At 57.3% G+C, this 24192-nt stretch overlaps 8 protein-coding genes across 8 annotated transcripts; 3 read left to right on the top strand and 5 right to left on the bottom strand.

Annotated features, from left to right (window-relative positions):
- Positions 1-8: 8 nt before the first annotated feature.
- Positions 9-191, bottom strand: D7B24_003563 (uncharacterized protein; the record flags this gene model as incomplete). The annotated part of the gene is made up of 1 exon (XM_028637750.1): positions 9-191. A coding segment is annotated over one exon (183 nt), but the record flags the coding sequence as incomplete, so codon positions are not given.
- Positions 192-1025: 834 nt separating this feature from the next.
- D7B24_003562 (uncharacterized protein) lies at positions 1026-1946 on the bottom strand (the record flags this gene model as incomplete). Its single annotated transcript, XM_028637749.1, has 4 exons — positions 1026-1258; positions 1320-1466; positions 1534-1713; positions 1772-1946. 4 exons carry the CDS (start codon positions 1944-1946, stop codon positions 1026-1028), a joined length of 735 nt encoding a protein of 244 aa, XP_028499305.1.
- A 1067-nt stretch (positions 1947-3013) lies between these two features.
- D7B24_003561 (uncharacterized protein) lies at positions 3014-4230 on the bottom strand (the record flags this gene model as incomplete). The annotated part of the gene is made up of 2 exons (XM_028637748.1): positions 3014-4121; positions 4175-4230. The coding sequence occupies 2 exons, from the start codon at positions 4228-4230 to the stop codon at positions 3014-3016; spliced, it is 1164 nt and encodes a 387-aa protein (XP_028499304.1).
- Positions 4231-4943: 713 nt separating this feature from the next.
- TOK1 (Potassium channel) lies at positions 4944-7063 on the top strand (the record flags this gene model as incomplete). The annotated part of the gene is made up of 2 exons (XM_028637747.1): positions 4944-5095; positions 5173-7063. The coding sequence occupies 2 exons, from the start codon at positions 4944-4946 to the stop codon at positions 7061-7063; spliced, it is 2043 nt and encodes a 680-aa protein (XP_028499303.1).
- A 416-nt stretch (positions 7064-7479) lies between these two features.
- Positions 7480-13543, bottom strand: NOT4 (transcriptional repressor general negative regulator of transcription subunit 4; the record flags this gene model as incomplete). The annotated part of the gene is made up of 8 exons (XM_028637746.1): positions 7480-7618; positions 7709-10271; positions 10561-10592; positions 10973-11252; positions 11310-13084; positions 13138-13250; positions 13319-13385; positions 13500-13543. 8 exons carry the CDS (start codon positions 13541-13543, stop codon positions 7480-7482), a joined length of 5013 nt encoding a protein of 1670 aa, XP_028499302.1.
- A 588-nt stretch (positions 13544-14131) lies between these two features.
- NUO31 (NADH-ubiquinone oxidoreductase 30.4 kDa subunit, mitochondrial) lies at positions 14132-15043 on the top strand (the record flags this gene model as incomplete). The annotated part of the gene is made up of 2 exons (XM_028637745.1): positions 14132-14486; positions 14544-15043. The coding sequence occupies 2 exons, from the start codon at positions 14132-14134 to the stop codon at positions 15041-15043; spliced, it is 855 nt and encodes a 284-aa protein (XP_028499301.1).
- A 1849-nt stretch (positions 15044-16892) lies between these two features.
- Positions 16893-19349, top strand: D7B24_003557 (uncharacterized protein; the record flags this gene model as incomplete). Its single annotated transcript, XM_028637744.1, has 1 exon — positions 16893-19349. One exon carries the CDS (start codon positions 16893-16895, stop codon positions 19347-19349), a length of 2457 nt encoding a protein of 818 aa, XP_028499300.1.
- A 1179-nt stretch (positions 19350-20528) lies between these two features.
- D7B24_003556 (uncharacterized protein) lies at positions 20529-21455 on the bottom strand (the record flags this gene model as incomplete). Its single annotated transcript, XM_028637743.1, has 1 exon — positions 20529-21455. The coding sequence occupies one exon, from the start codon at positions 21453-21455 to the stop codon at positions 20529-20531; it is 927 nt and encodes a 308-aa protein (XP_028499299.1).
- Positions 21456-24192: the final 2737 nt, after the last annotated feature.

Raw genomic sequence — 24192 nt, 5'->3', positions numbered from 1 at the left:
GGAGGCACGGCGGCGCCGTGGGCGGCGGGCAGCGGGGCGGCGCCGACGAGCAGGACGCCGGGGGGGGCTGGGATGCGTGCGCCGTGGGCTGGGAGCGCGGCACGTGTGCCGCAGCCGCAGCCGCCGCCGCCGCCGCCATCGTCGCGGGGGGCGGGCGAGGGGTCTGGCTCGACGGATCCGCAGATTACCATGACCAAGGCGCCGTGGGCCAAGTGAGCATTGAGGTAGCATGGAGCGCACGGTGTTGTTCGCGATGGAGCAGCTTGGCATTGAGCACGCTGAGAACTGACGGCTATCAAGCGACGTGAGAAGACGGCACAGACGCTGAAAACTCTAGACAGCATAGAATCAGGCGGAACATTGCATGACGAGGGACGATTCAAGAAAAACGTACGCTGAATTGCTGGCAAGAGAGGGTATACAGACTAACGAAACGCGAACACAACCGCGCCAGGTGGAAAGCAAAAAGAGCGAAATCAACGCTGAAACCAGCTCCACCTCTCGCTTCAAAATCACGAATCGTAGATATCCAGCTAAACATCCTCATCCTCGTCTCCCTCGAGCCCCACATTCGGTGCCTCTGTTCCAATGATGCTGTGAACCACAAAACGCTGAGGATCTGTTGCCGTCCCGTCACGCAACCGCTCCATTTCATTACCCTTGACAGAATCGTCACTCGACCCTGAAGATGTGTCAAATTCAGAAGTGGACTCGGTCAGCGAATGAGAAAGCCATTGCGGGTGCACATCGACCAAATCTTCTTGGCCCCATTCGAAACTCCATTCAGAAATTGGGGCCCCCTCGCTGTCCTTAGCCTCTTGCACGGTGGGCAGAGTTGTCTTCACAACGCGGACCTAGCGCAGCTCCTAATCTGGCAAGCGAGAATGGGTGACGAAAACGTCGGAAAGTGGAACAGTGGAAGAGATGCCGCGCACGCCTGGGAGACGAGTCGAGACGAAGAGACGTGATGCTGGAACGGAAATGGAAGCAAAAGGTGGAAAGGAGGTCGGGCGACGACCGCCTGACTAGGCGGTGGAGGCGTCCTTCTTCACCTCAGTCGCGGCAGCGGGGGCAGCGGCGGGTGCAGCAACAGGCGTAGCAGCAGGTGCGGCAGCAGGAGCCTCAGTTGGCTGCGCGATAGGCGCAGCAGCGGGGGCCGCAGCATCGACGGCGGGGGCGGCGTCGGTCTTGGCGGGCTCGTCGGGGGTGGCAGGGTTGACCACAACCTGAACGGCAGGCGAAGCGGCAGAAGCCGGGGCTGTGGATGCATGTCAGTCTTGGTCCCCTCCAAGGTTTTGCAGCATGGATCTAAAACATACCAGACTCAGCAGTCGTAGGGGGCGCCTCGCTGACAAGAGTCTTGGGCTCGGGAACCTCAGCGGCCTTGGCCGGCTCGGGGACGGCCGCCGGCGCGGCGGGAGCAGCAGGCTCGGCGGCGGCGGCGGCAGCCGGGGCAGGGGCAGGGGCTGCGGGCACAGCTTCGGGATGGTCAGTTCTACGGCGGTCGAGAGGGTGTGCTTCGGGTCAACATACTGGCGGGAGCAGCGGCCGGGGCGACGTCGGTCTTTGTGGGATCAGCGGCGTTGGTCTTGGTGACCTCCACAGGCGGGGCGGCCTCCGTCTTGGCGGGGGTGGCAGTCGACTCGGACTTCTGGTGCTTCTTGGAGAAGGCTTCCTTGAGGCGAGCCTTCAGGTTGTCCAAGGCGTGGAGAGCTGCAGAGTGTTAGCAAGCGGTGTGACGGGCAGTAAGCGAGTACGGCGAGCGAAGGACAGTAGCGATGTTGCTGATCGGGCAAGAGGCTTGTCTCATAATGATACTGTGTGACGGACATCATTGCAGAGAGCGGAGGTATCATGCCTAAGCAGCAAGATCGGTCTGTCGCGTCTTCGACTACGCCGAGTTCGACTTTGGGGTGGATGCGGGTGGACTTGCGAATGCCGGGCATGGTGGGCTGCGAAACAAGGGTATTTCGGGATAGCAAGTAGGGGCTGTGAAGCTATTGAGAGAATGTCAGAAACTGGTCGCCGGCACGAGTGCTCTGCAAAGGATGCCCGTGGGAGTGGAATGTAGGTGGTGGTGAGAACGACGACAAGGCACACGACACAGTGACGACGGGAGAGACGTGACCTGATCGTGGCTCGCACGCCAAAGCAGCGTCGGTAGGCTTTGCAGTCTACACGAGGCTGAAGGGGGAGGGGGGGCTTACCTGGAGGACTGCTGGTGTCTAGCAACAGCAACTTGACAGAGGGAAGCACGAGGATGCAGAGAGAGTTGAGGCAGGAGATGAGGAACGGGAAGGCTCGAACAGGAGAAGAGGGGAAGAAGGGTGGACGAGAGGCAGCTGTCAGGGACGTTCAAGCTTTGGTCCCCTGCTCCTGCCTCATACCCACTCGCATCGATCGGTGACAGTCAGGCCAGGTCGAGGTCGGGGTCAGGTCCAGGGTCCAAGGCCCGTCCAAACCTGTCCAAACCTGTCCCAGGCGATCAAGCACCCTATCATGAAGCGCCTCTCGTCTCTAAAACAAGCTCAGCTGAGCCGTGCTTAATCAACCGGCTTATGACATGCAGCTAGCCACCTTCATTCATTCCCCCCCCCCCCCCCCGTTTCTCCTCCGGCCCCCTGCCAATCTCCAATCGCAAAATGCCGTCATTCATCCGCCCAAGCCTCGCTGGAGCCACTCACGCTGGAACCTGGGGACGTTTTTGGGGGCCTGTTGGACGAGTGGCCGACCTGAACACCGCCTTAGCGACACCACATGGCGCCCGCCGCCTGGTCTCGACTGGCCTCTCAGTGGCCGGGCGCCTAGACCGCTGCTCTGCTGATCCCTCGGGCTGCCGCACGAACGAGCTTCATCGGCGCGCGCTAGCCGGCTGTAGCGACAACATGAACGGAAATGTCACAACTCAGTACCACAACACCATGCCAAGCATCGCCGAACACATTGGTTCAGATGATAGCATGGGTAGCTCAATCTGCCATTCAATTCGTGTCACATTCAATGTAGTGTCACATCAAAGTGCAATCCGCTGCTCCAGCCATTCCCGCACCACCGCGTCCCCCCTTGCGCCCAACTCGTGAGGGCTGCCGTCACCGACATCAACGACCTTGACCCGCGCCTCCATCTCCCCCTCGGCGTCGAAATCCTCGTCCCACTTCATGCGTTCTTTCAACTCCAGCTTCTCCATGCTCCGCCGCAAGAGCCCCGCCAGCTCCTCCGCCTGCGCCTCGAACTGATTGCCCTTTGCCTTGCGCCTACGCACGCTTGTCGTCTTTCGCTTCGCAGTGGAGGAAGCGGTCGCGGCAGCGATGACAGCTGCGTCATGCACGAGCAACGTCGAGGGAATCCCCAGCGTCGACTTCCGCGGCGGGAACACCAGCGCGCTGCGCCTCGGCACCCTGGCCACGCTCGCAGGCATCAAATCTGCCGCTGACCCCTCGAGCCCCAGCGCCGCCATCCTGTCGACGAGGCCCGCAACGGCGACCGTCTGCGTGAACGACGGCGGGATCTCGAGGCCCGCCGTCTGAAAGAAGAGACTCGGGCTCGCGAACGCGTCGAACAGCGACACCGGCGCACCGAACAGGTCGGGCAGGGCATCCCGCAGGACGTGCAGTGCCGAGCCCTCTTCGGGCCGTGGCACGGGCGTCGTCTTGCCGCGGTAGGTCGTGGGCTTGTTGAGCTTGTGGTCCGGCAGAAACATGGTCCAGTTGTAGACGCCGTTGTAGGCGGCGAAGCCGCGGACGGCGGTGGGCTCGTGCTTGTGAGACTCTGTCAGGGCGAGGGCGGCGGCGAGCGTGGCGCCGAGGTACGTGCCGTGGAGGTAGATGGCGCGGCGCGCCTGGTTCTCCGGGCGGAGGTTCTCGAGGAGCCAGCTGTAGGCGAAGAGAACATCGTGAAGCGGGGTCGGCCAGTGCAGGGGCGCCTTGAACTCGTCTTGGGTCGACGGCTCGGTATGCGAGCTCGTCAGGGAGGAAGGCCCGGTCCAGCGGTAGTTGATGACAGCGGTGGGGAAAGGGGCAAGAAAGTCGGGGAGATGGGGTTCTGCGCCGGGTATCGGGGCAAAGGGCGGAAGATGGACGACCAGGGGCACTGTAGACGGTATGTGAGATGTATTATGGAGGCTGTGAAGAATGTCAGTTGCGACAAATGGCAAGGCACAAGATAGCTGACGAACTCACTCAATGGTGATGCTGCCTGAGGAGCGGCAAGGCACCTCGACGCGGTGGACATCACTTGAGACGCATCTTCGCTGAGGGAGCCAACGGCTGCGTCTGGGAAATCGCAGAAGCCTCGGCCATTGTGACTTCATGCCCGGGGCCTAGAGTATGTCTCGCGGTGGTCGAGGATCATTGGAACTCTTGAGACGCGAGATGAGACGAGAAAGCAGATGCAGATGGAGATTGCCTGTTATCGTAATCGCAATCGCGTTTTGGCACGGCCACTGTAAAGGATAGAGACCATGTGTGGCTGATGCTGTACACGTAGAAGCATCCACCAATCAGCAGACCCTGGTGGTGCTTCCTGCCTGGTCATCCCACCCGTGGGCGGGCCTTGGCAGGAGCACCCCAGTCACGAGCTCCAAAAGCGGCGACGTCATGGCATTTCCCCCTTCACATCGCAGTAGCTTCGGGATTCGCTCGTCCCTGCCTCGCCCCTAGCACAAACACGGCAGTGGCCTCGACGCGAGGAAATGCCTTCCAGCTCTCAGATGGCGGGTTTGCTATGCATCTGATTTTCATCTTCCCTGCCCTCAGCCTGGACAGTTTTGCCCCGAGGAACCCGTTACTGCACTCATAACTTACATGCCTCGACATTTTTTTACGATCCTCGAGTTTGAGATTCAGATACGCCATCCCGAGGGGTGGATCGTGGTATCACGATAATGACGCTGTCACGAAGACAGCTGTAAATATCTCAACGCCCTCAACAACACTGTCATCACCATGAACGACGCCGACCTAGATGCACGTATCGAGGACCATGTGAATGAGTATCAGGGCGAGAAGAGCCAGAGCCAAGACCACAGTAACGATCAGAGTCAGGAGCAGCAGGACGAGGTGCGGTTCGAGAATGATGGCTTCCATATGACTCCAAGGTACTACCTTTCGTTCTTGTCTCCCCTGCCACAATAGCATACAGGGGCGCTCTTGTTCTCGTCTACGGCACTGACAGGTCCAGCCGCTGGTGGTTTGCTTCCTCGGCATTTCCCATGATCGCGGGCACCTTGGGTCCCGTTGCGTCCGCCTTCAGCATCTGCGCCCTCGTCCGCTCATGGCGACAACACAGACCTCCAGGCACCTCGATCAGCGATGCCCAATTCGTAGCCGATCCAGAATGGCTCCTCATCATCAATGCCATCCAGCTCGCCATCGCCATCACCTCTAATCTCTTTCTGCTTCTCAACATGGCCCGCCGCGTCCGCTTCTCCATCGCCCAGCCCATCACCATCATCGGCTGGTACATCTCGGCCTTCACCCTTATGGCCCTCCTAGCCACGGCCGCCGGACCTTTGCAGCTCCAGCCGAGCCACGAGTACATTTGGTCCCAGGCCTTCTTCTACGGTCTCAATGCGGCCGTCCTCTACTTTGTCACCGCCTCCCTCATGGTCGTCACCTTTTACGGCGCCCATACTCGCCGCTACCCGAAGGACTTCCAGCTCACCGCTAGCCAGCGCACCCTCATGCTGCAGACCATTGCGTACCTGTTCTATCTGCTCATTGGTGCTCTAGTGTTTGCCGAGATTGAGGGCTGGGTCTACCTCGACGCTGTGTATTGGGCCAACACGACCCTCTTCACTATCGGCTACGGCGACTATTCCCCCAGTTCCACCCTTGCCCGCGCTCTCCTTATCCCATATGCCCTCATTGGCATCGTCACCCTCGGTCTGCTCATCGGCTCCATTCGCTCCATGGTTCTGGAACGAGGTCGTCGCCGTCTCGACGCTCGCATGGTTGAGAAGCGTCGCCGCACCCTCATCCGCAAAATGACCAAACGCGGCTCTGACGTGCTCGTGCCCATTGACAATGCCGACTCGCCCGTGCGTCCATCGACCTCACACTCGTCAGGGTCTGATTCTGAATATAACCGCCGTAAGCACGAGTTTTCTTTGATGCGCAGGATTCAGCATGAGGCTACCACGCGCCGTCGATGGATGGCTCTCATCATCTCCCTCTCGGCCTGGCTCGCCCTCTGGCTCCTCGGTGCCCTCATCTTCCACGCCTGTGAGAAGCCATATCAGCCTTGGGACTACTTTGATGCCTTTTACTTTTCCTTCATTTCTCTGACTACAATCGGCTACGGCGACTTGTCTCTCGTGTCGAACGCTGGCCGCGTCTTTCATGTCGTTTGGACACTTCTTGCCCTCCCAACCACAACCGTCATGATCTCCAACGCCGGCGACACCGTTGTCCTTGCTGTCAAGAATGCCGTTCTCGAGCTCGGAAACGTTACTATCCTCCCCGGCGAGCGCGGGTTCAAGGAAGACCTTGCGGCCGTCGTTCATCGCTTCTCTCTTGGCATCGTTTCTTCCGACAAGGCACCGGCCGACCACGATGCAGAGGACGAGACGCACGCTTTCCCAAAAGCGTTCTCTCACGCTGTGCGTCGCAACACGTCCTCGCTGGCCGCCATGGATGGCAGCGACGGAGACGACGCTGCCGTAGCGTCAGAGTACCACTTTCATCTCATCCAGGCCATCTCCACTGTTTCGACTGCGCTCACAGAGCCCAGCCAGCGACGCTACACGTTTGCCGAGTGGGCCACTTTTCTTCAGCTGCTCGGCGAGGACGAGGCAGACGCATCAACACACTGTCGCGCGAAACCTCACGAGCACAAGAGACGGAAGCGCAGGCCAGTGAGGGTCGGAACAGGTGAGGCAAAGGCGCCGGGCCCTGACTTGAACTCGGGAGATATGTGGTCCTGGGTCGGTAGCCGGAGCCCGCTCATGGGCAGCCAGGAGGAGAGCGAGTGGCTGCTGAAGAAGTTGACGCAGAAACTGCAGGATGAATTGAAGAGAGCACGGGTCACGGCTCGAGCTGGGCCAGCGTGGGATGAGGTTGTCTAATTACCCGTGCGTGACTGTTCCTGGCATTTTCTTTTTGCGCATGGCGTTTCTTTAGGCTGAATACCCTGTTCGGCGGTGGATTTCTTTTTTCTGTAGTTCAGGGAGACGCAATGCGGTCATCCGCTTATCACGACGGAGAGATGACGAAGATCCAGGTGTAGTGACATATGTGAAGACAATGCTATTCGCTTGATTATGCAATTCAGCATCCGCTGTAGGGATGCCAGAAAGATGCTGGACCATCTACTTACTTTTCTAATCAATTCTACAAGTAGCAATACACGCTGGGTACATCTAATTCGTACACTCCGGTATTACACAAGGGCCTTTTTTCATCCATACAAAGTCCCGTCATGATTACTCCACACCGGTTGTCTCCGAGTCGAGGAAAGGCAGAGTGCAGCAGAACAGGATAGCTACACCCGCGCCACGACGGCCAACCGCCTGCCGGCCCGCGAGAGGACTTCGACAACGACAGCGACGAGCTGGACGCACGCGACGACGGCGCGGACGAGCATGACGAGGAAGACGCGCTCGATGAGCGCGACGACAGCCCTCACGCCCATGCCGGCCCCCACGCGCAGCGCCCCGCCGGGAAGCATGCCGACGGCGAGGCCGGTCGTGACGCCCGCCACGGCGAGTCACCTTCCCGCCGGCAGCAGGAGGCGGCGGTTGCGCTTGATGACCTGGTTAAGGCCCTTTTCGAGACGTTCCGTCTCCTTGCGCGCGAGTTGCAGCGCCGACTCGGCCTCTTCGACGCTCATGAGGGACATGCCGTTGAGGGGTGGTAGCTTGGTCGAGTACTGCTGCGGGCCGCCCGGGCCGGCGGCCGTGGCAACGCCGTCGGGACCGCTGCCGTAGCCCACGCCATGAGGTTGGTGCGGGTGGTGGTGGTGCGGGTGCGCCGAATCGAGGCCGCCAAAGGGAGTCTCGTCTTCCGGCACGTCGCGGAGGCCACCGTTACCGCTCTCGGCCGAGTATATGCCTGCGCCAGCGGCGGCGTCGTGGCCGTAGATCCAGGGCGCCAGCGTGTTGAGGCTTGCGGCGGCGACATCGCGCTTGGTGCCCGTCAACTGGAATTCCTGGGCATTGTTGTTCGCGTTGCCGTGCGACTTCCAGTTGCTGGCGAACCCCAGGTTTGCGGTGCCAAGATTCAGGCGCGGCAGTACAAATTGGTTGATGTAGCTGATGGCCTCCTCGCGCTGCAGCTTGTTGACGGGGTCATCGGCGAACAGGCGCTGCTGCTGCGAGGGCGGGGGCGGGAAGAAAGACGGAACCCCGTTGGGCACCGCGCGCCCCTTGATGAGCGAAAAGCCGCCGCCTCGGGGAAAGTGACGGGGCGCGACGAACGCGTCAGGCTCATCCGTCATCAGGGCGACACGCTTTTGGTAGAAGAGGTAGTTCTGTTCCTCCTGCTCCGTCAAATGACGCAGGCAGTCACCGTTGGGTGTGATGAGGACTCGATGGCCATCGATCACCTTGCGAACCGGTTTTCCGGAAAGAAGCTTCGCATGATCCTTCTCCGTCACGATACTCTTAGTCGAAGGAGGGGGGTTGTTGGTGTCAGCGGCGGCGGCGGCAGCACGGTCACCGTTGCGGTTGCTCTGGTCGTTGACAGGCTTCAACAGCTGCAGCATATCGGCCGCAAAAGACATGCCGCTGCTGACAAGCTCATGAAAGACATACTCTGGGGTTGTCTTGGGGTTCTCGCCAGCATCCTTCGACTCCTCGGCAGCCGGAGCAGCGGGCTCTGGTGAGGCAGGTTTTGGCGTGTTCTTCGGCGACGGCGCGACGGCCTTTTCCTTTCCTTTCCCCTTGTCTTGGGAAGCGTTGGTCGTGTTACCAGCCTTGGCTTTCTGGTCTTGCTTTTCACCCTCCGACCTCTTAGGAGCAACTGTGGTGCTGTCAGTCTCCTCCGTCTTGGATTCAGCAGCAGTAGTCGATGATGGCGCTGCCGCAGTTGCTGAAGTCCTCTTCTCTGTGATTTTGACGGGCTTCTCCTTCTTGACCTTCTTCTTGCGGCCTAGGATGGGCGCATGCTCCTCGGGCTCAGCAGGTTTCGCAGCCTCGACGATTGCTGCAACCTTGTTGGCTTCCTTGCGCGCCTTGCGCTGTTGGCTCTTGGTGTTGGTCCGGACAGGAGCGGAACCAATCCTTGAGGGCGGCGGGGAGCTGGTGCGAGAGACAGAGATGGACGTGGACACTACCGAGGCGGTATCACTAATATCATGACTTCCAGGCGTGTCAGGGCGGTGGACGCCAGACAGAGCCCGGGTTGCTGCGTTCAGTGTGCCACTCATAGGTAGAGTGGGTGGCACTTCAGCCTTTGGCGTGTTCACCACACGAAGAGTCTTGGGTGCTGCCTTGACACTTGGGGATGAGACACTGGCTGCTGATGGCGGCGGTAAAGCTGGAAATGCAGCCGAATCAGCCTTATCAGAGGAGGAGACGGTTGAGGCCTCTGCTGATGTCTTTGCCTGGGCAGCTTTCACGGCTGCGGCAATGTTCAGAACCGGCGCTGGCTTAGAATCGGCAGCCTTAGACGTAGGCTTGATGGGCGATATGGCGAGCGACTTCAAAGACTCGGTTACCTTGGAAGGCGTCGACGGGACTGGCTCGCTCAGGGGTTTTGGCTCAGAAGACGCATTCGTCTCTTTTGTTTCTGTCTGAGGCTTTTTGCTGGGTGTCACCGCCGTTTTGGGCGTGAGGACTGATGGCACGGCCGGGGCGATCGTCTTGGGTGCTGGGCTCTTGACAGCATCCAGGGCAGGGAAGTCCTCTTCTTGCAGGAGCTTCTTTGACCGAAGAGCTGGCGAAGACGCGGCTATATCCTTGGACAAACCACTCTCAACTGCCAATGCTTTGATACTTTTCTTCGCCTCGGAGCCGGGCACCTTCTTGCGAGGGGTCTGATCGGGTGTGACTGAGCCGACAACGCTCGCAAGTGTTTGCGTTTTGGAAGCCGCAGGGGTTGCGGCACGCGCGGGCTGCTGAAGCATCGTAGGAACTACGGGAGCCGCGAGCGTGGTGCGAATAGCGGGTGATGGGTGTCTGTGGGATAGACCCAGGCCTGGCGGCGGACCAGGTGTAGCTGTAGAGGCGCGCGATGATCCGAATCCTTGGATGAACAGGTTCGTATCCAATGGGTCGTCTGAAACCAACGCGTCAACGGAGCTCGATGCTTCGTCAAGCGAAGGAAGTTCATCATCTACAGTCCAGGTCAGCAACGTCGCCAAAATTGTGATGCAAGCTACCAAAGCCATCCCGTAGGAGGCAACGCGACGGTTCCCAGAGACAGAGCACAGAAAGGACGAGCTAGATACATGTCTGCTTGGTCCGCAAAGATCAAGTCACAGCTCCATCATCGTCTTCCCATGTCCGCCTCCGCGAAAGATCAAATGAAAGCACGAGGTGGACAAAGAGTGTGGGCAAGTTGCTATATTTGACCATGCTCCTCTTCCATCCTCGGCCGAGAATGGTCTGTGGAGTTAACGTACATTGGAGCATGTGGAAGACGATGATAGCTTGCCTGAAATGACACTTGCGCCCCAAGCTTTGCGAGAAGATTCGCCCGGAAAAGAAAGACGGGGTTCAGAGCCGGCCAGATGGTCAGCTACGGGCCCCTCATGCCAACCAGAAGAAAACGCCTGATGCAGTCCTTGCAAACCCTCAAAGCGGCCCAAGAAGGGATGCCGCAATGCTCGCTGCCGACTCCATGCGGAAAAAAAAGTGTTCCGTGAGTCCCGCCGGTATTCGGTTCGCTCCTCGGAAATATCGCATGCCGCGACGCTCTTCATAGTACATGATACGCAAACAAATAAAAGAAATGACAACCCTTCAACCTCCTGACTCGTGTGCTCTCGTACTTCATATTCTTACTTGTGCCCCGTCCGGTTCTACCATCCGGACCCCGGGAACCGCGTGTTGTACATCATGTTAGGGTTGTACCCACCTTGGCTCTGTCCACCGAACAGTCCCTGTCCGACTCCGGCGCTGCCCTGTGACTGGTGCTGCATTCTTGCTTGCAAGATACTCGGGTCCGCAAGATCGACTAGGCCACCTCCCCCAGAGGAGGAAGTGTTAGCATGTCTGTGCTTCTTCCCCTTCTTCTTCTGCTGCTTGGGACCAAAGTCTTGGAATGCTCCAGGGGGGTTACCGTAGAGCGACGCCAGGAGACCCGGAGCAGGGGCTGGGGAGGAAGAGGTGGAGGGTGGGTACTGATTAGAAAAGGAAGACATCAACTCACGCTTTGCGGCATCATGAGCCTGGCTGTTGGCCGCGCCTCGGCCCCTGATCAAGCTCTGAAGAAGCTCAGCAGAATCCTTTGACGCGGCACCGAAGCCCGCGCCACCGTACCCCTGGCCCTGTCCGAACATGGCTGGGGGCGTGCCCGTCGACTTAAGTCCTGGAGGTGGTCCAGGCATGGAAGACGAGTAGTACTGGCTACCTGGTTGTGCGTGGAAAGACGATGGCATCATCGCAGACTGTTGAGCCATGATCCGCGGGTTCGCAGACACCTTCATCGAAGACGAGCCAGAATTGTCATTGGCAAAACTGAACCTTGATCCCTGGCGGTTATGGCCACCGCCCTGCTGCGGTGCGAGCGATCCCTGGCCAGGTGTGATGCCGGGGGGGAGGTGGTCACCAAATCCACTCTGGCCTCTCATGTACAGTTGCTGCTGTGGTGTCATGGACCGGCTTCCAGCATTGGATGCTGCCTGGCTGAAGCCGGAGCCGATAGCAGGGCCAAACATGCCGTCCGTGCTACCGCGCTGGATAGGAGGCTGGGCGCTTCCGCGGCGTTGGTCGAATGCTGCCTCGCGAGGCGCGTCGCGGTCTTCAGGCTCACCGCCTAGCGCAAGGCTACCACCTGCTTCAGGCTCGCCCTCCGAAAGCTCGACTTGATCGATTTGCTCTTCCTGGTCTACAGCGAGCCGCGCTTCCTCTTCTTCGCGCATGGCTCGCCTCTTCTCGCCACCACGCATGTCGAACATAGGTGGAGTGTCATTCGTCTCGGTTGAATCACAACCAGCAAAGTTGAAAGGACAGGCTTCCATGGCCTTTAGAAGTGCTTTGAGAATGTTTTCCGGAATGCCAACCTGTTTGGGTCGCTCGACTACCGGGCTTGGGGGGCTTTCAGATTGCGAGGAGGTGGACGGTGCTGAGGACTCTTCAGCGGGTGATTCGTCGATGGCCTCCGGCACAGCTTCAGCTGTGACAGGGAGTGACGTCGAGATCGCAGGACTCGGAGCCGCGCCGCTAGTAGCATGACTTCCTCTACGACTGCGCTGAGGGTTACGGGCCCAATTCGCAGAGGAAGGCAGAGCAGACCCATCGCCCCCGTTTTCTGATTCATCCTTACTCGAGGAGCGAGCCATTGGTTGAGCAACAGGCGCGGCAGCGGGTGTTGGGCCGGGCGGAGGGCCAGGAGCGGGCGTCGATTGCTGGCGAGAGGCGGATCGGGACGAGCTGCCATTTGGTGGCAGAGGGCGTTGGGTGTTGATGCTGTTCATCGAGGACAAGTCCTGGCGAGTGTAACTGTCTTCTTCCTCTCCCAGCTCATGAAGAAACATGCACTGTCGATTCGTGCATTGCTCGTGTCTCAACCATGCGGAACAGTACTTGGTCGTGCCAAGTTGGGCCCTCAGCACCCTGTCGCCATTCTGAGAACCGTTGACGGCCTGGATGCATCGCTGAGCGTCCTCCTTCTTCTCGAAAGTGACGTAGATGCCGAGAGATTGGTTGTGACCGTCCGAACTCTTTCGATTGCTGATCGAAATCTTCTGGATGTTGCCGTATTGACCGAAGAAGTCGGGTTTCCTGAGTGTCTTGAGGAGCTCATCCTCTCGAACCGTTGGTGTCAACCCCGTCACGTAAACGAGGTTCTTCTGAACGACCCGTACGCCGACGAGGTTTTTCCGATTCTCTTTCTCAGCTTCGCGCTTCTGTACCTCCTTCTGCCGCTGGTCTAGTGCTCGTTTCTTCTGGTTCTTCCGGATATTCGCACTGAACTCGGCAACCCTGTGAATTTGTCAGCTTCGCCATTAGCACACGGCAGCGTGTCCTCAACATACTCTTCTGGTGTCACGACTTTCCACTCTATCGTCTTTTCGTCATACGGTCTTCGGCACGCAGGACAGAGTCCGTTCATGTTGTTCTTGATGTTGTTGAAGCAGAACTGGCAGACCTGATCACCCACAAAGGTTAGTCAACCTGAGAGGTTTCGCCACGACAGCGCGAGATGCGAATACGTACCTGATAGCCACATGGACATGGTCGGAAGCTACGATCGGAAAGATCGAGTTCTTCTATGCAGAGCGGACTGTTGAAATTTAGCAACGAATTCGTTATCGGGTGTCTATTGCAGCCCGAGCCAGTGTCATGCACGATGACACCCTCGCCTTGTAGCTAGGGCCTTGACGCGAGGTAGGCTTACCAGTTGTCCTCATCCTCCTCAAAGAACATATCTTGGGGTGCCATTTTGTTGTGTGATCGCGTAAATGATGCGCGCGGGGTGTGGGAGGGAGGTATAGGGGGTGGATGTCGGGAAGGATGATTGACGGGAATCTGTAGAGGGAAGTTGTTCGAATGAAGATGGAAAGCGCCAAAGCCTTTCCATGGGTCTGCAAAGGGAGCCAGTCAACTCAGGGACTAGCATACAAATCACGTGATAGATTTTGGAGCGCTAGAGCAACCCTCCCCGTGTCATCTGGTCTCCCGTTCTCGGAATCAACGAACACGCGAGAGTAGTGATAAAGAGCCAAAGGAAAAGGGCTACATACCATATTTTGTGTTTAATAATGTCTATCAGTACCGTTCCTCTCAGCATCAGCGACTTTTACTGGGATTCCAGATGGATAGTTGCTACTGAAGATTGCGCACAGGTCAAAGATGAGAGAGCCAGCACAGCGAATCGCGAGCGAGCAAATAAGCAGGCTCCTTAGATACACCCCGTAGTACCACTAGTGGCTCGCCAGCTCCAAATTCCCAGTCCATTACCACGGCATAGCCATCCTGTCAACCTCTCTTCAGACATCGCCAAACTGCACGCAATCATCCACCACCACAATGGCGACCAAGCTGTACCGGAGCCGTGCCCTAGCCGGCCTGCGACAAGGCCGTGTCGCTGAGGCGCGCGCTTTCTCGACCTCCATCCCTCAATTGGTCGGCTACCCCGTCGGCCAGCCAAAGGATGCTCAAAACGTTCGCTCGGCCGCCCGCCAGGAGGCTCCCTCGCCTCTCACGGCGCCCGTCGTCAACCCCGCCGACAAGTACGCCACCAAGAGCGACAACTTGCACAAGTATGGCGCCTGGGTCATGGGTTGCCTGCCGAAATATGTCCAGCAATTCTCCGTCTGGAAGGACGAGCTCACCATTTACATCCCCCCCTCGGGCGTCATTCCCGTTATTTCTTTCCTGAAGTGTACGTCCATCTATCAGTCGTTCCGTGACCGCCGATGGGGAAGCTAATTGAGCCAAGACAACACCTCTGCCGAGTTCACGCAGGTCAGCACCGTCACGGCCGTCGATTACCCCACGCGCGACCAGCGATTCGAGATTATCTACAACCTTCTCAGCGTTCGCTACAACTCCCGAATCCGCGTCAAGACCTACGCCGATGAGGTTTCTCCCGTGCCCAGCATCACGAGCCTCTTCGACGGAGCCAACTGGTACGAGCGCGAGGCCTACGATCTTTTTGGAATCTTCTTTGTCGGCCACCCCGATCTCCGCCGTATCATGACCGACTACGGCTTTGAGGGCCACCCCCTTCGCAAGGATTTCCCCCTCACCGGCTACACCGAGATCAGGTTCGACGAGGAGAAGAAGCGCATCGTCACTGAGCCTCTCGAGCTGACCCAGGCGTTCCGCAACTTTGAGGGTGGCACCAGCGCCTGGGAACAGATTGGCGCCGGCGACGATCGCAGGCCCGAGAGCTTCAAGCTGCCAACGCCAAAGCCCGAGGAGGAGCCGAAGAAATAGAGTGGGGTTGCAGTGTATATACCGAACTGACCTCATTGCTAGAATTGAACTTTGTACAACTACAGATTCTCCAGTTGGGTTGGACTTTCTCGTGATGTATTGTTTTCAGGGAAGGCCTTGTTTGTGATATAACTGTCTGAGGCTACGTTACACTGTGGCTGCTATGGCATCACCAGACTGTGCCTCGTGAGCCTTGTGATTCTATTGCCCACGGATCAACCTGAAAAGCTCGAGCTTGGTTTTGGAATGAAGTCCTAAACTACCTACGGTAACTACCTACAGTGCAGACCGGTGATGCCTCATTGGTCATCTCGATAGAGGCATCGACGCATCTCTTGGCATCCGTTTTGCTGCGTCCCGCCCCAGAAAGTACACGTAAGTGGCAAAAAGAAACAGCTCTGAGGCTGGGTTGACAACCGAGCCTGTACTTCTACATATTGTCAGCCCATGTGCAGGTTATGACCCGTGGACACCGATGTGCACATGGCTAATGTCTGCAGAAGGAGCATTTTGGGTTCCTCCAGTCCCCCAACTTCGAGGACAGCCAGGGCTTTCTCGGTTAGGAAAGGCCTCATTTAGTTATGGGCAGAGAACGTTCACTCATTGATCAACTTCACGGACTGCAGGCGGTCTCATATTGCTGATCTGAAGGCAGAGATTATTAGAATAGCCTGACGAAGTGCCTGCTCTCAATCGATCACACTTCTACAGCTACAGTTTCTCCATGTGCCTTAAACTCGTAGGGAACGCGATTATCGAACAAGGAAAACTCAAGATATCTACGACGATGTTGATGTCTCCTTCTATATAGCTTCAGTCCCTGGTTCTCACTCCACAGTCGGCTTTTACCTGGCGGGTTGAAACAGCAAAGAGCTTCCTTGCGCTTGCCGCCATAGTTTCGTGTCTTCAGGCTTTTTCTATGTTTTATACGCAATCCACGGTTGTCCGACGCAAAGAATACGGGTTCTATGGGGGACCTTGGGTTCCGGGTCCTATTTCAATACGATGTGGCGAAACGATATGCTTTAAATGTTGTTCTGCATCGACTTCGCATTCATGCGAAAGTGTCAGCGCTCGATGATCTTTGCTCACTCGGTAAGCGGGAACTTTAGAGACCCATGCCATCATGATAATACTACGACGAGTACTAGAGACTTCGGACAGCGAATTATTAGGGAATCTCAGTCTATGACAATATAGCAATGTAATCAGTATCTTGGGTTCACAACATCACGACCATGATAGCTTAGGCTGACATGACGTGAAGACGGATTGCCCTGGTGGTGCTTCCGAGTTAGAACGCCATCCATGAAGTCTTTCGATCAAAATGTACCGTAGGCTTCAATACGAGATTGTGGTACTATCACGGGAAATGACCCTGAATAAAGCAGAGGACTTGCATGAGATGTTTCTTTTACGTTCCTTCAGTTCGCAGGTTCCAGCCAAGATATTCGCTAGCAACCACCTCACTATAACCTTCGTTGCCGTAAATGCGTATGTGGCAGTCATGGCTCGTGTAAAATCTAGCTATGAAATTCGAGCCACGCAAGTCTCAGTGTGGTGCATAATCAGCCCGGAAATTCGTGTCTAGAATCTGACTGTTGGCGTGTTGTCCATGACCCTGGGAGCGCTGGAGTCAGTGAATGCTGGAAGCGGACGCCGGGGTTAGCGGGGCTACGTCACGAGTCCCCGCCGCAACCGCGTCGTATCTCAGAGTGCCTGCAGCTTAACGCGAAACGCGACTGGCTGCTCCGAAACCACGTTCACCAATGTCATCGTCGCTGACGGTGTGCCAACTGACGCACTTTCACTGAGATTCGAATTTGTTTGAAGTGGACATCAATACACAATGGCGCCAAAAACACGATCAGGAGGACAGCCCGACAGCGAACGCGTCTACCACTCGAGTCCCGCGTTGAAGCAGACCAAGTTCCCCCACAAACGCACCACAATCCGAGGCTACGGCCAAAGACCCAAGAACCTACGACGAAAGATCGCGGCCCGCGACTCCTCCCCAGCCGACATAGAAGAAGAGATTGAGATGAACGCCAAGTCGCCGAAGCAGAGCACCCTCACGCAGTTCAACTGGGTTGACCGCGGCCCGATCGAAGATGATGACGAGCCAGAACGCCCCAGAGGCAAGAAGAGACGCAAGACGGAAGGCGATGCGCCCAACTCTTCACCGCCACGTTCTACTTTCCACACACAAACCCTGACCCAAGCATACCCGGGACTATCATTCTCTAGCAAGGACGAGGACCCAAGCGAATTGCAGATCGACGACTCCGAGGATGAGAACCTTAGCTTCGTCTTTGAAGATGCAAGCGAGAGCGCAGGCAGGCCCGGCGTGGACCAGCCCGTTGCCAGCCGGACGCCTTCTGTAGTACCGCAAACTCCCCAAAACAAGCGTATTCACAGGGAAGTGATCCCGTCGTCACAGGATTCCCCCCTCACGCCCATGTTGGCTAGATATAGCCCTGCAAACAAGCGATCACCGCTTAAACACAAGTCTACCAACGTCATGGCGCCTCTCCCCGAAGTTTCCGAGCCGCCAAAGCTCCCTCGTCCTCGAAACATGGTCGTAGAAGACTCGACGGTCACCAAAAGTCCAACATCTTCAAGTATCGACCCATCTCCGGGAAAGGAGAACCGAGATCCCCTCACAGTTCACGCCGCGACTGCGAAGGCTGTTCGATTTGTCACGCCCCGACCATCGCAGCTTATGCGTCCACCGCAAAGCCGAGTACTGGGAGAGATCAGCATCCCGGAGGACGAGGTCTCCGAAGAAAATGTTGAGCGGGACGTCAGCCCATCCCCTCTGCGACGCAAATCAACACCAAAGTCATGGGAGCGTGAGATTGCAGATTCCGAAGACGAGTTCGACGAGCTGGGAGAGGCTGATCTGATGGAGGACGAAGACGAATATGGCGCAGTAGGGCACGAAACGCAGATGCTTGTCGAGGATTTAGTGAACTCATCTGAGAAGTCGTCCTCTGCTGAGGGCTCTGCAGTGGACTTGCCACCCGTGCAACAAAAGGTCACGCACGACAAGTCTCATGGTGCCGATGCTGGGCAGGCCACAACCGCAGGACGTGCCAGCGAACCTTTCACGTCATCACCTCAACTTCCCACGCCAAGACCGATATCTCAAGTCACCACACAATCACAAACCCAGACACAGTCACTAGACGATTTCTCCCAGATCACCCCAACACAAGGTCGAAGTCAGCCAACCCAAGCTATGGAAAGTCAGCGAATTTCCTTGGAGCAAATTCACGCTATGGGACCTCAGACGGACAGATCCGATATTTTCATCTCCATCCACCCAGAGCACGTCGACGAGATTATCAAGGGCACCAAGAACCACGAATTCCGCGGCTACCGAATTCCCAACGTTGTCACCCGCATGTGGATTTACGTCACGGCGCCGATTTCCATGTTGAAGTACATGGCCGTGATTTCCAATTACAAGCAGCCCGGCGAGATTGAGGAGAATGGCCTGGGTAACGCCGAATTCAACGCCGGCAAGAAGCAAAATAGCTTTGCCTACGAGCTGCAAGAGGTCTACGAGCTGAATAATCCTGTATCCTTGGCGGAGATGAAAGAGCATGGGTGGGTTGCTGGGCCTCCACAGAAGTACAATTACGTACCTCCCACGGTGGTAGGGCACCTGATGGCAAATCTGCGTTGCTCTTTATTCGGAGAAGACGAAGAAGATCAAGCTGCCGACTTACCTTTACTCGACGACCTCCCGTCCGAGCTGAGCCCGGTGAAACAGCACCATAAACCCTCGAGTCCCTCCAAATTCACCATCTCCCAGGAGGTCGAGAAGCAGATTCTCAGTGAAGCAACATTGCAAAATACATCAGACCCTGACCTGCTCGTTCCATCGAGCTCAAGCCAGGAACGCCGCCGCGTCTACAATGCAACACCAGCTGCTCCTTCCCTGAAGCTCCCGTCCAAACTCCCGCCCACACCCTTCAACCGCCTGCCGAACCCAAAACCGTCGTCTGCAGCGCGGCGCTCCGTCAGGCTCTCGCAGGCCACGACAGCGAGCCAAGCCTCAAGTCCGCCGGCGTCGCCTGCGAAGACTACACGGCAGCGGAGCTCGCGAGCTCCGCTGCCCTCGTCGAGCCTGTCGCTTCTTCCTCTTGATGACATGGACAGTCCCATCCAGCTACCAGCCGGAGAATTCTCGCTGGAAACGTCGCAACTATTGACGAAAAGCCAGATGTTGCCGGACAGTGTGCTGCGGGATGAAGATCCTATTGAGGATGACGAGGATGTTATTTACGAGACGGACTAGAAGTCGTTATCACGCGGCCGTGGGCTGTTTCATGCGTCTTTTCGAAACGACTGCAAGGCGTTGGGTGCTTGAGCAAAAAATTGATACCAAGGGCGCGTGCTTACTTTATATTTAATGAAATGATTCCTGCTTGACTGGTCCGTCGAGGCTCGTGAGGTTGTTCAAGTGTACTGACCGTGCCCTGAGGCCTGTTGTCGTTTATACTGTTACTGCAATTCTTTTATGTGTCTGACAGATTTTACGACCAAGTCATGCCCCTCGCCGGAGACCCAATGCAGAGGATCCCGTCTCCTCTTCTCACTGAAAGCAGGGACTGAGAAATTCATATTGAATCCAGCTGCAGCCCATTGTTTCCCGTCACTACTCCACATCCCAACATGGTGTTCAGTCCCCAGGATGCGTCGACGCAGCCCAACATGGGTGTTTCAGGATCATCAGAGTCTTGCTAAGGACATGTAGATATACAGCAAGCCTGCGGTTCCCTCCGCGTACTCAACCATGCGACAAGCGAACAAATCATCAGCGGCGCCTGCGGCCGGAGGAAAACATGTCACTTTCTACGTTCAGGATTTTGCTCCCGGTATCTCTTCTAACCCTAGGGCTCAAAATCCATAGCAACGCCAGCCCTCGCGTCAGTTCTGGTACCCGCAAAGCGTACGGGATCTTAACGTTGAATATCCATGCACATGTGTCCGAGTGGCCGATATGCTGCTTACTCTTCATTCTTGCCAAAATCAGGGAGGCTCCAAGCCATATCGAATTCTGATGGGGGCTCGGTAAACCCCATCTCGAAGGTACAGTGATATGAGATGTTCATGCGCTCCGTGAGAAACTTCAATGGATACATTGCTAGGTTCAAGACGGCACAAGAACAGAAAAACCATCCGACGTGACTGCACAGGTGTTCAGAAGAGAGATGACTACATCTTGACATTGACCATGCTCACGGCCCGCAAGGCCAGTCGCTGCTTACAGTTGACATTGGTTTTTCCTCAAGGTTTCGTATATTCCGCGCCAGCATTGATTAAAAAACAATAAAGAGTAGTCATGTCATCACGAGCCCTGGCAAACCGTAACCGTCAAAACCATCCGAACTCCATGCACTTGTCCCACTCATCTCACCGAGCCGAACAATTTTCGTACAAGGTGCCGCCTACCCAAAAGAACACGAGACAGAAATCAAAACATCATCCTCCCGCCGTTCACGGGAATCACGGCTCCCGTCACCCACCTGGCACCCTCGCTCACCAAGAAAGCCACGACGTCCGCTATGTCATCGACGTTCCCGAGCCTCTCTCCAGCTGGTGTGCCTCGCGCCGTTTCCAGCCCGAGGTCCTCGCTGACGCCCTCCTCCTCTCCGTCCTTCACCATGCCCGGACTGACGCAGTTAACCGTGATGCCCCGGCCCATCTCGCCAAACTCCCGCGCCGCAACGCGCGTGAAGGCCTCGACGGCAGCCCTGCTTCCCGCGAGCGCCATGCTGCCGACATCGTCGCCCCTAGCGGCGCTGCCGGACAGGTTGACGACGCGGGCCTCGCGCGCGAGGTACGGGCGCACAGCCTTCATCATGAAGAAGACGGCGCGCGCGTTGGACTCGAAAACGCGGTCGAAGGCCTCGGGGGACGTCGTCTCGAGCGGAGCGGCGAGCTCGGCGCCGGGCCCGTTGATAAGGATGTCAATATGGGAGACCTGGAAGGCCTTGAGAACGTGCCGCACAACGCGGTCGTGGTCCTTGACGGGGTCGGCCTGGATGGCGGTGGCCGAGGAGCCGGCGGCCTCAACCGAGGCGATGACGGCGTGGGCGCGGGAGACGGAGGTGGCGTGGTCAAACGTAAAGGCGATGCGGGCGCCGTCCTGGGCGAGGCGCAGGGCCACGGCGGCGCCGATGCCCCGGGCACCGCCGGCAACGAGGACGATCTTGCCGGAGAGGGTCATATCCGCCGGCGGAATTTGGGGCAGGGGCTTGGTCCAGTTGAGAGAGAGAGAGGGCTCGCGCGAGAAGCGGAAGGAAGGGACATCGCTGATGATGCTGTGACGGTGCCTCTTCTGGAGTATGAGACCCTCCTGGCTCGGTTGACTCACCAGGCTCTCCGTTTCAAAGTCCATCGTGGTGGTCTGTGTCGCTTGGGAGGTGACTGGTGCCCTGACTACTGATACAACTGATTGTGATGTTGATCTTGACCTTGACCCTGTTCTGGAGTTGGATCTGGATCTGGAACTGGGGCAGTAGGAGCCGGGATTCCGTGTGAGAAAGTGCGGCGTGGGACAGGTGAACAAGGGCATCATAATAAGCGTCAGGAGCACATGATGTGCAGTGACGGTATGCATAGCCATCACCCGGCCTCAGTCGAGTAGGCACGACATTCGCCGGGCGCGGATTGGGGAGGGGGGGGGGGGGGAAATGTAGACAGACGAAGCTAGCAATCGGTGATGCAATGGAAATGTAGACAGCTACCAAAGGGTAAGGTAGGTAAGGCAAGGTAGGTCCGGGATGAATCAAGGATGCTCTCTGACGCGCGGGCGTAGGCTGGATCGACCGGGTCGCAGGCTGCCTTTTACCCTTCGCCCGCTGTTTGTGAGCACATGTTGAATGTGGCGACTGCTGATGGGTGGTGCACTTGGTAGTGGTGGTGTCGGCTTAAATCTCATATGCAGGTTTCCTTGTCCATGGCGGCCAACCATCTCGCTTGGTTCTCGGAGAGGGGACCCCGCTGTCCACCTCATTTCAGTTCCTCAGCGGCCAGGAGATCGATGATCGAACCCAGGTCACTGGACCAGGTAGTGGTGATGCTCTAGTGGATGATGAACTTTGGTGCTGGATGCTGTGCAAGATTACGGAGCTTGTATCGTGAGAAGGGGACTGTCCTGAGTTTAGCACAAAGCTTCGTTCATCGACCGCAGCTGGCAAGACATGTTTGTCAGCCAAGGTCATGCTGCATGCTTCGCTGTTCGGCACGGCATGGAGGCACGAGGCATGGTGCTTGCTCGTCACAGCATCGAGGGGCGGTGGCATGGGAGTAGTTGCCGGTAGCCCGCGTACTGTGGTGTGGTTGGCCCAGTCCAGCACCTCGAAGCAGTTGGAATTTGCGCCTCTTTGAGTGCAAGGACAGCGTTGAGGCCTTGCTTCCTTGTGCTGCTTCTTCACCAAAGAGAAGTCCTGCTCCTTGACCAGGCTTTGTTGAAGGAGAAAGGGGGTTGGGGCGCAGTGTCAATATACCTCCACTCGAATTCTCCAAAGTGGAGAGGGTCACCACGATCTTCAGGGACGAATCCAACCTAACAGCCGTGATTGATGATGCTTGTACGATGGGTGCTTCAGATGCCTGGCGATGGAGGTGGACCCTTTCATGCCAATCGCAAGGTGCAAGGTGCAAGGCGCATGAGCAACTGCTGGGGCCTTGCTTTCCTGTTTCGGTCCTTGGTCTTTCTTGTCTAGTCGCTCGGGTGTCGTCCGAAAGTCTGTGTTTCGACGAATTGACCGGACGTCTGACGGAAGTTTCTTCCAGAAAGGCCATCGAGTGCAATGGCCGGCTGCCCTGATCAAATACGGGTGATGATTAAATTGAGCCATGTAGAGATGGTTTGGGGGGGGGGGAAGGCCTGAGTAATTCTCCTGTAGCGCTTATCTGGGTGGCCAGGCACCCGAGCGAGTTTAGAAAAAAATCCTAGGTACTTAGGCCTGCCACTGGAGTAGGTACCCTTGGGTGCCTACCTGCCTACCAGGTACCTTACCTACCTAACCTCAGGTGCTTACCTACCTAGGTAGGTACCTACGGAGAGGTGCCTACGGAGAGGTGCCTACGGAGAGATAGGGCTAGGTAGCCACCCATCCTGGTCACCAAAAATTGCTTGTTGCTGCCTTCACAAGTGCAATCAATGGCTGGCTGGGCCAGTACAAAGCCTTGAGCTGTCGGCCGGCCAAGTGTCTCACGGGCCACGCAGCGGTGGACGAATAAAGCTGCTTCTGTTGTAGTGAGGCTGCCGATGACATACCTGTTGGAGGGGGTTGGGCCGTCGGACGATCAGTCTCGTCTGAGCTGAGTGTTGTCTGGAATTCTGCACCTGCTGCAGCGGACAGCGGACAGCGGACACGCAAGGCACGTCACTGAGCGCCGGGTGCTGGGGCAATGGGCACTGGATCAGGGACCGCACGCCCGTCGAAACAGCCCGTCTCGGAAAGGCAAGACGTGGGCCGCCACAGGTACCTAAGGTGCCTACCTACCTACCGACCTAAGGTACCTTAGGTAGGGAGGTGCGACCCCTAACGCCTCTGAGCTGGTGTCTCTCCTCGCTAAAAAGTCCGCAAGGCGTGCCAAATCACCGCTCAACACCCCCCCCCACGGCCCTCCAGGCCAGGGGCAGCCTGCCCAAGCGATAGTATCCCGTGAGGCCTGGTTGAAACCTTATACCACAGGCACGTGACCATCTGGCGCCAACCAGTGATGGCCACTGGCCAGCAAGTACTACAGTGAGCGACAGTGACGAAAGTCTGGACACTGGACATGCCGTCCGCTGGTGGAGTGTCATGAATCCGGCGCCACCCCTTTGATTGCGCTAATGCAATTGGGGAGGCGCCCCCGGCGGCCCCTCCACGCCCAACTGCGGTACTTCAGGCCGTGCGTCGAGGTACATTTGCTGGCGCTGGACCAACCACACAACCGACAAGTCATCCCTGAGCCCCCCTCCCCGTTCCCTACAGGCTGGCACCTTGGCACTTGGCACCTCCATTCGCCCTCGTCCTTGGTCGGAGAGCCGCTGTGGTGCCCGCTCTCTCCAAGCTTGCAGTAGGGGGGTTGAGCGAGAGCGAAATCCCATCATTCATCCCAAGGAACCCCCCAAGGAA

The sequence above is a fragment of the Verticillium nonalfalfae genome (assembly GCF_003724135.2).
Source record: "Verticillium nonalfalfae strain VnAa140/NRRL 66861 chromosome Unknown scaffold_2, whole genome shotgun sequence".
Lineage (NCBI taxonomy): Eukaryota > Fungi > Ascomycota > Sordariomycetes > Glomerellales > Plectosphaerellaceae > Verticillium > Verticillium nonalfalfae.
The sequence above is the reverse complement of the archived record's forward strand: the minus strand, read 5'-3'. Positions and strand labels throughout refer to the sequence as shown.